The sequence below is a fragment of the Alexandromys fortis genome, unplaced genomic scaffold, assembly GCF_014885135.2.
Source record: "Alexandromys fortis isolate MF-2015 unplaced genomic scaffold, M_Fortis_MF-2015_v1.1 scaffold_6, whole genome shotgun sequence".
NCBI lineage: Eukaryota > Metazoa > Chordata > Mammalia > Rodentia > Cricetidae > Alexandromys > Alexandromys fortis.
In genome coordinates this window covers 22,730,984-22,744,543 of record NW_026067902.1, presented here as the reverse complement: position 1 = coordinate 22,744,543, position 13,560 = coordinate 22,730,984, and the positions used below count along the sequence as shown (strand labels likewise).

Sequence of the window (13,560 nt, the reverse complement as noted above, 5' to 3'; positions counted from 1 at the left end):
GTTCAAGCTTACAGTTAATTGGAAACACTGCAAGGGAAGAGGAATGCTTAGGACAGCATGTCCACGGGAAAATAAATCACCCAGCACTGTTATTTAATGCATTGTGACATCATTTCCTGAAATTAAACAGAGATGACACCAATTCAGGCGATCTCCAGTATAAGGTTCCATTCAAATAACTCACAGATGTTTTTCTCCTGGCAAGCAAAAAAAAAAAAAAAACAAAAACAAAAAAAAAAAAAACAATGCCGAGGCAAAGGCAAGGGGCAGCCGTCACTCGCCGGCAGGTTGGGGAGCACCTCACTGTCTACTGGTGCCCTTCGGCTGCGCTTTCTGCACACACCTCTCTCCCCGAACATTTTGCCAGGGAGCTCCGCTTGCACTCGGTGCGCATTTGCCTCCCCGATTACGAGAGAGACGGTCTCATCTCCCTCTCCGTAAGCAAGGCCAACATTTCATATTTGGAATTAATTTGGCACACGGCTGTTCGTATTAAGTAGACCGGTCTCAGAATCGTCAAGTGGCTAACTTTCCAAGTAGAAAGAACTTATGTCCATGGACTTTTGCTTCTACTGAGCACTCTAGGTTCTTAAAGAGATGGGCAGTGAGAGAGGCTGTCGTGGCATCTTCACGGACACAGGTGTGCAAGAAGAACAAGGAGAGGCACTTTGGTGAAGAGGGGCACGGCGGGTAAGTAATCCTGATGAGGCTGTGAGGTGGCAAAGGCCTCCAGCAGTTGGAGACCACAGCACGCAACCAGAAGATCAAAACGCCCGAATCCACGCAATGCGCATGAATGTGCACGCTGACTACGTTGTCTGCGCCGCACAGCAATGCGAGCGGGCGTCACGGAGATCGTACGCTCACTAGCTTCCTACTGAAGGTGAAAAGCAAAGATTGAAAGTGGCTGCACAGCTTTCCCTCCATCATGGAGCTCAAACTCAGATCGAAGCGCTTTATGTGAACCGACGCCTATAGAAAAACCATACCCCGGTGAAGGTCAGAAAGCTCTGCTCAAAACTGAGACAAGCCAGGCAAGTTCCAATCCCATACAGTTAGGATGCAGAGTGTACAGGGGAACCTCTCTTGAAAATCATGGAGGCTTTCTGAACTGTCCCAACCAAAGTTCTTCTCCCCTCACTGTGCCAGATGGACCATCAAATATTCCTGCTTTTGTTTTGCCTTTTCCCCTCAGAGAAGGCTTTCCTGTACAGCCTTGGGCCTAGGACTTTTCTGACCTCTGTCTCCCAAGTGTTGGGATTGCAGGGGCATGTTACCAGGCCCAGCAGCACCATGGTACAGTGGACCCCAGCTGGCATTATTGCTCTCCGCCTCTGATGCTATCTACCAGTTAGCATTCATGAAAGGCCATTAAATGTGGTCACAGCTTTTAAACGGTTTGGTGAGACATGTTCTCTCTTACTGGGCCCATCTGGGCTTTATGTATGAAAATCCAATCTCTTTGTCTCACACAGTACCAGGACAGGATATGATAACATCGGATGACTAGGTCCACCCACTGATCAGGACCTCTTGCACGCAACTAGATTCAAATAAGAATCATAATATACACACACCCCCACACACAGAGACAGACTTTTTGAAACAAGGCCTCTCTATTAGGCTGCTCTGTAACTCTGGATATAAAGGAACTCACTCTGGAGACCAGGCTGGCCTGGAACTCACAGAGATCTGCCCGCTTCTGCTTCCTGAGTGCTGGGATTAATGGCGTGCGCCACTATGTCTGGCTGCTCCTTTATATTAAGTATCTGTTAGAAGAACCAGGTACAAATTTGAGAGCTTTCACACATGTGTCTCATTAAATCCCTGTAGTATTAGGAAAATCCAGAATCATCCCCATTCGACAGCCATGGAAAATGAGACGTGGAGGTGATATTTAAGATAAAATATGTACTGTGTTATGTATTTGTAGTCCTGTGCACTGAATTTAGACTTTTATTCCCTCACTTAAGAAAGCCATCTAGAGCCAGGTGGTGGTGGTGCGTGCCTTTAATCCCAGCACTTGGAAGACAGAGGCAGGTGGATCTCTGTGAGTTCGAGGCCAGCCTGGTCCACAAAGCAAGTTCCAGGACAGCCAGGCTGGTACACAGAGAAACCATATCTTGAAAAACCAAAAACCAAAAAAGACGGAAAAGAAAAAAAGAACAAAGCAATCTAGACCAGCCCAAAATGAAAGAGAACCAGAAAACTAGTTAATAGACAAAATAATGAAAGTTTGTCTATCTATTTCCTTCCTCCCCCTCCCTCTCTCTCTTTGTGTGTGTGTGTGTGTGTGTGGGTGAGGGTGTAGGATAACAGGAAACTTAAGATGACTTTGTTTCCTATCAACAAATCTCTGTGAATCGACTGACGGATGTTCATGACATACTTCTCTAATGTAACCTGTAAGTAGACATAACTAGGCTTCATCTTCTCTGTAGGTCAATACCAAGCTAGGCTTTTACGTAGTCCCATAAAATGACTGCCAGTAGATGAGGCGTCACCAAGCCACAGACCACAGCCCCTTTTCACACACCCACAGACACGGAGCGAGTAAGCATTGCTTGCCACAGACAGTGACAGAGCATCAAAACTTGCCATTTCAAGGAGATTGCACAATGTACTGTTGCTTGCTTCTGAGGCAGTATGGATATCTCTGAAGGAAGTGCCACACCTATTAAAGGGTAGGGTTATAGCATTTCTAATGCAAAGAAATTCTGACTCTCCTGGGTCAGAAACTGGCGTGAGCAAGTCAAGACCTTGGGTGTGAGGAACTTCTCTGTCTCCCCCATGATGGGCAACTCAGGGAGCTCTCCCCAGGGGAGCAAAGGCGCTTGCAGGCTGGCGTGAGCACGAAGGGCCTGGAGGATGGTTATAAACCACCAGCCTGGAGATTATTTCTTGACATTTCTTTTTAAAGTATCTTTGCAGTAGAATAAAAACAGTTGTAATGGCAGGCTTACTTTTAGAATTTTATAATCTCCAAGTGTTAACAAAGAGAATAACAGTTTGCCGAGATAGCTCTATTGCTGTTTGCTTGTTTATTTGTTTTGGTCCTTGTCTACTTTCTGGCAAATGCAAGTGTATTTCCAACAGATTTTTTTTTCCTTCCACCTCCTCTAGATTTTGTAGGGTGAATAAACCAGACAGGGTCATGCATGAATAGAAGAGAATAATGGGCATTCAACAGTTTTGCTAACTGAATTTCTAAGAAGAAATAGATTTATTTATGTAAAAGTATTGCACATTCTAGAGGATGTTGTTTTAAAGGACACCATGAAAACTGCTAGCTAGAAAGCTGGAGAGTAATCCTTTAACATCAGATTAAACAAATTCAAAGAGCTGGGCTCTGAGCGTGGAAACAGACTCAACAAACAGCTCAGTTTTCAAAATTCTACTTTGGTTCTAGTTTAAACATTTTTTTTCCAAAGTAATCAATTATTAACAAATTGATTATCCTTTCCCTTAACCGTGGTTCATAGGAATCTGAGAGACTGTTTCAACTCTTACAACTGTCTTGGAATTTGTTCTTCGTAGAAAATGGAAGGTTAATGATTTTTGTCATATTGAGACTAAGACTTCCCAATTGCTACAGTTGGCCTTTGTTGAGTTGGGTTTTTTCCCTCCTCTCGGCCTTTTGAGGTATTCAGAATAGGTGACAATAGCTTGCAGTTGAGAACATATGTAGGGAGACCCCTGTGGCTTATTGGGGACAGTTGCTTCATGCTGGTTGGGTGTTTGGAAAAAAAATACACCCAGAGTTCTTTTATGTTCTGATAGTTAATGAATGCATGAATGTCAAAATGGGCCAATGGCCCATTCAGGGGGCAAAGCCTTTGCAGCCCCCTTCTATAAGAACACATCCTGAGATGCAAAATACATTTGCTTAACAAATTAAAATAATGAGATAATTCAATTAGCTTCTTTTTTAAGAAAGAAAGAAAAAAAAGGGTACATCAGGGATTATTGTACTACAAGAACAGGTCACACCACACAAAAGGGGACAGGCCAGTCTGAAATAATGTTAAAGAGACTGATAATGGAAGAATGTGCATTGAATCCCACACATGGAAAGAAATTTACATGAAATAATAATTTAGGCCACATCGATTTGCAGTGAGTCCCAGCCGACATTTCACTTTGAATGTTGAAATTCATTAAAAGACAGAGAAATATACCAGGACATCCCTATTTGCAAGAACTCCCTCATGCCTGTTAGTGTATGTAAGAAAAGAGGTCTAAATTAACATGTCGCTAGTTAGGGGGCTCTATTCTTGTTTTCTGAGCTCAGAATTACAGCGGAGTAAATCTTTCAGCTCATTAAGATCGGGAAGTAAAAGTTTTACAAGGACCATCCTCATCAAAGTTACCAGGCCTCTTCGCTACAGTGGGGGTGGCGTGTGGATGGAGAGAGAAAACATTTTCAAAACGAAAGGCAGAGAGAATTTCTCTGAGATCTACACCAGGGAGGTGTAGAAAAGGCCTGGAAGGGAAAGGAAAGAGAGATGGGAGACAAAGCCAGTGGGAGGAAGCCATGAAAAAAGGGCAATTTCTGAGAGAAGGCCATGGAGAGACGAAAAAGCAAGCACTCGGCACAAGTGAGAAGAGGAAGGAAATGGCAAGATGCCTGTGGGCTGGGGCTCTGCCTAAAGGCCTTGGGCAGAACGCAGATGCAGAGGTACGGACGAGGGACCTGTGGATGCTGTGTCATAGCTCTCTCATTTGAGAAATGGACCAAAGAAGAATCCAGGCAACTTGATGGGCTAAGCTGGCCATCAGACAGTGGAGGGGAAAAGGGAAGTTGAAATGAAGTACTCCTGATTCCAAGACTTGAGAAGTTATGCAAGTCTCTCTCTCTCTCTCTTTCTAATCATTCAGTGAAATTATTAGTGGTGTAGAGAATTCTGCACAAAGTCCTGTGTGTATTTAACTAGGCAAACATTCTCGTGCAGCAAGGGCGGTGAGTTTGTAGCACCGTTGACGGACAGGTGCCAAGGAATCATGAGCAGGTGACTGCAGTGTATGGTGCAACGATGGATCCATGACAGGTCAAGGCAAGAAATCCAAAGAGAGCTCTTGATGGCTCACCATGATGTTTGTTCAGAGCTGGAGCAGAGACCCTTTCGTATTCAGAAAGGCTGGGAGAGCTGGTGGCTTTCCAGACAGGGGAGCAAGGCAGCCTTTGGCTTCTCCCTAGCCCCATCCCTGCCATCACCACTTTGACTTTGAGAGGGACAGGGAACCAATGGCAAACATTCTGAGGTCTCTACTAAAGATAAGACCTGAGCAAAGTCACCTGATGGAGGAAGGTCATTGGCTAATGAAGAAACTGCCTTGGCCCATTTTATAGGTTAGAACATAGGTGGGTGGAGTAAAAGAACAGAATGCTGGGAGGAAGAGGAAGTGAGCTCAGACTCGATAGCTCTGCTCTCTGGAGCAGACGCGATGAAGCTCCGACCCAGGATGGACTTAGGCTAGAATCCTCCCCGTAAGCACACCTTGGGGTGCTACACACATTATTAGAAATTGGCTAGTCCAGGTGCAAGAGTTAGGCGAGAAGAGGCTAGATATAATGGGCCAAGCAGTGTTTAAATGAAAAACAAGTGTTGTTATTTCGGGGCATAAGCTAGCCAGGCAACCAGGAGCTGGGGCGGCAGGAATGCAACCAGCAGTTCCCTCAACAATCACCTCCTTCACAGGTAGAAAGAACATGGAGCTGGTGACTCAGAAAGCTGGGTTTGACCATCTACATTCTGCTTCTCAGTCTGAGTTCAAAGTAGCCACAGTCTCCAAGGTGTGAGCATTCTGGCACCTTGCTTTTCATGGCAATGGCTGAAAATGCATGCACACAGATGCTTGGTTGCAAGGCAACCATTTCAACGGAGAACACTATCACCGTAAGAGAATCCAGAGGAAGCAAACCAACTAGTCGAACTGGTCAGGAGGAAGCAGTTTGCCTGTTGAGCATCTCTAGCTACTTAAACCACAAAACCTCGGGGTAAAAACAAGGAAACCCTCCCCTCACACTCACTCGACTTCCAAATTAAAACCATTTTACAGGTTAGCCAGTCTCCAGCTGAGGTGATGTAGCAATGAACAGCTGTGAAGTCATTTTGGTAATGACGAGAATAATAAGCACATGGCAAGGTTGAGGGCTTTGCCGTTGCAGCTTCAGTGCTCCTGAATAGATAAAAGTGATTAAATACTCCTGATTATCCCTGACCAATATGTAATGGATTTACAGCCCTTTCAATTAGTCAGTATTTGCTTAGGACTCATTATTTTGTCTTTGGTTAAGTAATCAGCCCAGAGACGCATGTTCCGTCTAATTCCTCTGAGCCAAGTCAGTGTAGGGCCCTGACCTTTGAAATGGCCATAGCTGCAAGGCAAGAATAAGCACTACCAAGGCAGCCTCATTGGTACCTCCAGCTGATCCGGACACCGCAGGCCAGGTCGATTCACCTCAGCTTGGCCCTCACGTTCTTACATCCCAATGTCCGATTTAGAAGCAGGAATCCACCACTTCTCCCTCCCTGCCGCCATATCCCACCCCTTGCCCTCCATCCCTCTGTGAGAAGGGCAGACCAACAGCCAGCATCATAAATAAGAGTGGAAACTTGTCCTGGACTCACAGCACTGTGGCTAATTCCTTCAGCATGACTACACACAAGCTGGGTCCGTGCAGAAGACCTTCAGCTTTCAGTGAGCTACTTAACTCTGTTCTTAAGCTACAGGGTGCATAGAATGGCCTGGAAAACGATGTAGGACAAGACGCATCCTCGGAAAGTTTCCAAACAGATAGTAAAATATAAGCATGCATGGTTCCTCTGTAAAAAAAATATCTTGTCACTTTTCGTCATGAGAGCCTTTGAGTCAACAGTATATACTGACACATAAAACTGGCTGCAAACACGGGCATATAAATTGTCGCTTTAAGGCCATTGCCCATATTAATCTTACCCACAAGTGAAAAGGGTTAGCTTTTAAGATAATGGACTTGAACCGCTAAAACAGAATCTTTCATTTCAACCTTACAAACAAAGGCACTAGAGTACCTATAACCCTTTGCTGTATTGGTCACACACACATGCACACACACACACACACACACACATGCATGCACATACACACGCCATACTATCAGACCACCTCCATGAGATGAGCCTGGACATGCATGTGGCAAGATACTGGCTTTGCTCATGGAGGAGACCGCGTTGGTTAGCAGGAGAATCAGCAATGCTAACAGATTCATGAGCTCCTCACAGCTCTCTCCTTCGGTTGAGCTGCATCGTCTGAAGTTGCTCATATCTTGTAGTACAGCAAACATTGACATATGTTATTGAAAGTCTCAGGCCATTTTGAACAAGAGGTCCATTGCTGACCTCTTAAGACAAATCGCTGTTCCTTTCTAGAGGAGGCTGTTTGGATGGTGATGATTGACATAATTGTGACGGCTACGAGTCACCAGAGTCCAAGGAACAGAAAGCAGGGAACCTTGTTTTAAAAAATGAAACAGAAGGACAGAACTCAAACTGAAACCAAAACCAACCGTGTGTGCGAGACCGTGTGGTGTGCAAAAACTCCGCAAGATGACAAATAAAGTTTTCGTTATTTTAAATATCTTGTGTCTTAACTTACTGTGAGATGCTGGAACAGCCACGCTCTCATGATATTTGTCGCGACTTTAGGGAAGATGCCTCTTTTCTTCTGGCGTTTTTTGTCCTTGTCTGGATCGTCATCATCACCTGTGCCAGGTGAAGCTACACTGTTGTCTAACCCATCACCTAACAGGAAGAAATGAAGATCCATTAGAGCAAACAGAGCGAGGGTGCCAACAACAGTGCCAGGCTAATGACGAGCTCAGCTAAGCTCGCTGAAAGAAATCCATTAAGGGGGTATATTCCCTTTCATTAAAGTATAATTGGAGACACAAATATGTAAAAGACAAAATTAAGCCAGGCCTCTTCAAATGTTAATTTTGTGTGTCTCCCTCTCGCCCATATCATTAATTCAATTATAATTGTGTACTTGACACAGCGCAGTAGCTCTTTGTCAATTATGGAACCCAGTGTGGGCAAACCGCTACGAGAAAGCCCATTTGGTGGAAATACATCCCCGTGCCCATAGTGAGCACAGACTGCCGGGTAATCAAGTTAAATGTTCTGTAGTCTATATATCCTGGGCTGCCCGCACAGGTGACAGCAGCGGGGTGTCACTGTTGATCGCACATAAGGCACTGCCTGTTGGGCCCCTCCCAGAACTGTCACCTCCCAAACTCGCGCACCCTGCACGCGCGCGCCTCCCGTGACCCAGAGCGCCACATTTGCATGACATGAAAACTTTTAAGCTCTCGGCGCTGCTGATCATTATCGTGAAGGGGGTAGACAAAAAGACACACATCAAGGTAGGGTGCTCACTGACTCAGAACTTCCTAAGCCACATCTTTCTCTTCTGTGCTTTTCTCTGGCATTAATTGTGCATTAGCAAAAATCATTTACTTTTAACAGTCAGAGTTATTTTTTCTTGCCCTCCGGCAAAAATGCCTTGAAAGCCTGCCTGGAGGGCATCTAAATTATGTATCTGAAAAACTCTTCTGGCAAGGCATTGCAGGACCCCTACTTTCTTAAAATTCATACGAGCACGTCTTCCTGTTTTTGGGAAGGCATCAATCAAGGGTAGCAATATATGCCATATCCCTACATTAATATTTGAACTAATAACTTTAAAAAAAAGGAAAGAAACAAGATCCGACTTGTGGCATAATCAAATGCAAAATAAATGAAGAATATGGGGACAGCAGTGGGGCTTTAGAGATGGCTGTGTTTCCCTTGCACATCATTAGCCTGGAGCCACACGAAAGAGGAAAACAGAGAAGCGGAGAGTTTATGCTCCCTGCTGGTGTTTAAGAAGCTGGGGTCCTGGAAGGACATCTGGGAATTGCGCTGAGATGGGTTTTTTTGTAATTTAAGAATAGACATTCATTAGCAGTAAATGCCATAAATCCCACGCTAAGTAAAAACCTTGTCCAAGAAAGCCTAAAACAATAAACTGTGCTCAATGTAGCCTGAGCTGGGCACTCTGTAGCTGCCCAAGGAATGCAGCGGATCCACCAGCAAATCCCCAGCCCCACTCCCTCCTCCCAAATGGTGTTTTCCCCAGACTTCCTGCCCACTGGGGCATTGGCCTTAGAACTTCAGGGTCTGCCTATGGCCTTTCTGGTACCTGTTCCTTTAGCTCTCTCATGGAAAAAAAAATAAGAAAAGAAAAGAAATCTCAACCTTCTTTGACCAGAGAAGCAGAAAAACCACAGCAAAGAGCTGGCAGATTAATTTTATTGACATTTCCATTTTCACTGCAATGCGATCCCCTCCATCACATGGAAGGGATGACCCTCACTATTTACAGACTGACAGGCTACTTCGTTACAGCCACCCTGCCCCAAGGCAAAGCAGCTCCCTTCCATCTGCCCAAACACTAGAGCATGACCCCAAAGTTGCTGTTCTCTTTTTCTTTGCCTTCTGTTATGATAAAAGAGAGAGAGAGAGACAGACACATACACACACACACACACACACACACACCACATACATAACACACAGAAATAGAAACAGAGACAGAGAGATGGGGGTGGGGATACAACACACACACACACACACACACACACACACAGTCCAATAGTCAAAGAAAGAATAGGTGGGCAGGGAAAGAAAAATCCTTTGGTTTTTGAATACTGGATATATTGAATCTAGTCTATATCTGCTGACCTTCCCTGCACACACATGTACATCTATCCGGGAGTCGCATATATACTCGCATGTGCTCACGCATGCGCACACACACAAACACACACGCACATATACACGCACGCACGCACATGCACGCACCTGCATATGCACACGCACACACGCGCACACCCAAGCCTGCATGGGAACGTGTGCACACAGTTTCCACCGTGCCAAGGAACTGCTGCAAGGCAAATTCTCACCCACACTAATGGCTTCTGACTGCTCCCTGGCAACCCCAGCATTTTCACCTGGGTGGAAGTGCTCTCCGAAATACAGACACTGTGGCGATGTCATCAGCTGCTCATGTGACACAGATGGAGAGTGGCTATTAGGAGGCAGGCAGTGGGCCTTGGGGATCTGAGGTGCTGTTCTGTAGCCTGAGGCAATTTTGAAAAGCAGTACCCAGAAATGAGGGGGGAAAAAATTCACATTGCAAGTCCAAGTTTGAAGTCAGTCAGTCTGTCTGTCTCCACACTGTGGATAGAGATATCTTTGTCTCTTGCTGTGGGATCTCTGTAGCTCTCGGAACGAACGTTTCAGATTATGTATGGAATAAGTCTTCCTTCACTGTCTTCCAAATAGAAAAACATGCTCTGTAAACAATGCCTGTGTGTATATATTTCTTCCTAAGCACATATGGTTTCTGTGTATATGTTTAAGCTAAAATTGTCAGGATTTTGTTAAAATCTCATTTAGCTTTCTTTGATAGATTTTTGAATACACTTATTGCAAGAGGTTAATGGCTTAATTGAAGGAAGTTCAACGAAAAAAGGCATTTGCCTTTTGAACCCAATCAATGACCTTAAAAAAAAAGAGGCAGTGGCTCCATGGTGCATTTTCTCTTGTTTGAAATGAAAGGGGGCTGATAACACTCTCAGACTATATGATTCACTATGTTTAGCTCCAGAAAAAAAAATGTAGCTAGCATGAGCATCCTTTGATGACTGACTTAAATTGGATAAAGAGAAGCATTGCATGAATTTTAATGGAAAGCAGTCCATTTTGTAAAAATGTTATGAAATATTTGAATTTAGAATGGTATCATAAATAATTATAAACAAAAACATGTCTGACTTTATATTAATAGCTAGATACTCAATAGGATTTTTAAATTAAGTTTGACAATTTCATCCATGTATATGGATAATAGACTTTTAATACTAGTGCTTATATCTCTATGAAAAGAGGGATTTTTTCTTTCCCAAATACAACAATAAATGCCATCTTTTTTTTTTTTTCAGTGAACTATGAACCAAGTCTAGCACCAACTTCTAACAACAACATAAAGAAAATGTCTAAAAGGCAACTGTGTTTTCTGAACGTAAACAAAACTTCCACAGGCGCTGTTGGAACTAAGCTGCTGGTGACACTGGATATTGTTTTCTGGGCTGTGTGGAACAAGGTTGTTGGTGTTAGCATGTAGAGTAATTGAGTTAACGTGCTAGAGGGGGTGCAGACACTAGCACCATGTGTGTACTAAAGGGGGCAGCAACACCGATAGTACAGACATCAATCCCTGAAGTTATGACTCAGTACTGGAGAAGCCTTGAGAAAAAGAATTGTTTCTCTCTTATTTGTGCCCGACTTATATTCATAACCTCAAAAACATGACTGTTTGTTGGAAGGGTCAATTACCGAAGGGCTGATTCAAAGGCTTTGTCCTCTTTCTGACCATGGTCACACTGGGGAGCTGCACCCACAGCGTATCTAAAGACTCTTCTTGGTGGCTGGTAGATTGCTTGCAAGTACACACTCACTTCCAACCATGTCAGTAATGGCGTTCCTCGAGAGAGAGAGAGACCTTAGTGCTCCCAGGGCCTATGTAGGTGACCATACTACTACCAGATTCTTATCTCTGACAATAAAGAAATGCGGAGTTTGTTTCCTTTTGAAGATTGCTAATCCTTTGACCAAGGTACAGATCTACGTTTTGGACAAGATATTCAAAGTATGTGTATGTCAGTGATACGTGACACGTGTAAACATAAGAAGACGGTCTCAAGGCCAGTGAGCACATAGACAGCAGGTATGCTAAAGCATGGGGAGACTGAGGAAGGCGTAGGCTTCAAGGCTTCATCCCAGACTCAGTACACCAAAATATCCAGGGCCCAGCACTATGCATTTTAAACGAGTTTTGGGGATTTGCTTATGCACAAAGATTGGCATTGGTTCTTTGTGTGTGTGTGTGTGTGTGTGTGTGTGTGTGTGTGTGTGTGTGTGTGTAGAGGCCAGAGGACTACTTATGGGAGTCAGAGCTCTCCTTCTACCCACATGGTCTCTAGGTATCAAACTCAGGTTGTTGGCCTAGCTGGTAACTTCCTTTACCGACTGAGCCATCTCAAAGGCCCAATGCGTTTTCTTAAAATCAATTTAATCACTTCAGTGTGTGTGTGTGTGTGTGTGTGTGTGTGTGTGTGTGTGTATGTGTACAAGGGTATGCATACACGAGGGTACACGCGGAGCAGAGGAGGACTTTAGATGTCCTCTTCTATTACTCTCTGCCTCATTTAACTCTTAAGACGAGGTGTCCCACGGAACCTGAAGCTAGTCCGATGGCAAACAAGTCCCACTAACCCTCCTGCTTCTGCCCTCCACAGTGCAGCGGCCCAGGCACTCACGGCCACGCCCAGCTTTTCTGTGGCTGCTCCAAATCCTCACTGAGGTTCACATGCATGCCCAGCAGGCGTTCCTGCTCACTGAGCCATCTTACCAGCCTTCCGCCCTCATTTCTAAGACAGGGCCATTCATGGCATCTGGAGCTCACCAAATTGGTGACTGGCTGGCCAACAAGCCCCGGGGACACAGTGTCTCTGCTTTCTACTTCCCCAGCAGTGAGATGCAGGTATGTGTTCATCTTTTTTATGTGTGCACTAGGAATACAAACTCAAGTCTTCATCTTAGTCCAGCAGGCGCTTGGCTGAGAGAAACCTCCTCACCTCAGTGACACCAGTCCTTTACTTCAATAACCTGACTTGAAATTAAATGTACCCTAGGAAGAGTACTCTACTATCCCATGATTAGGGGAGTGGCCTGATGAGTGACTAGGATTGCCCTATCTGGGCCTTCTGGAGAGATTAGAGCAGGTCCCTAGACTGCTCCGGGGTCCTGGCCATTCCCATGATTGTCTCATGTTCACGATAAATAAGACTGGAATATTGGCTCCTGAAATAAAGTTCAGCTAAGAAACAGGCAGAATCTCAGATCCACCGAAGACCTAGTGACTAGGCAAGGCTAAGTGTGGGGCCCATCAGTCTCAGCACTAATAAGCCATGCAGGTGGTTCTGATGCCCACTTCAGCAGCACAGCTCTGAGAATATCCCCTTAGGCTGCTATCCTTGTTGTTGTCTGGAGGCCTGCTCTAATCTCTGCATCCTTCTGCTGTTTTAAGACTCTGAAGTATTGTGAGAACTCTCTGACTGGATTTACATTCACGCTCTAACGGAAATCCCGCATTCTTTCCTGGGCTGAGCCGAGCAGTCTCAGGGCACAGGCACTGCTCTGATGGGTAGCTACAAAGGCACCTGTCTCGGCAAGTGATGCTGGCCGCTGAGTGGCAGGATGCGGAACCCCAAGGCGCCCGGAATATTCTGGAAAAGCAAAAGTCCCTATCCATAGATATGTATTCAACAAATCAAGCCAGACACGAGCACATTATGAGAGGACCCTCAGATGACCCTACATACGAAAATGCCATCCCTAAAACCCTTGGCCATAAAAACCACTCAAGCAAAGGACACACTTTCCTCATTTGCATATTGTGCTGTCCCTTTTAGCT

At 44.9% G+C, this 13,560-nt stretch overlaps 1 protein-coding gene across 8 annotated transcripts in view; it reads right to left on the bottom strand.

The window, feature by feature from the left end:
* Meis2 (Meis homeobox 2) overlaps positions 1 to 13,560 on the bottom strand; it is a 224,215-nt gene that overhangs the window by 153,020 nt on the left and 57,635 nt on the right. For all 8 annotated transcript variants that reach the window (XM_050134153.1, XM_050134150.1, XM_050134154.1 and 5 more), the window contains exon 8: positions 7,639 to 7,784. In XM_050134153.1, the coding sequence (XP_049990110.1) occupies positions 7,639 to 7,784 (146 nt within the window). The remainder of the gene's footprint in view (positions 1 to 7,638; positions 7,785 to 13,560) is intronic.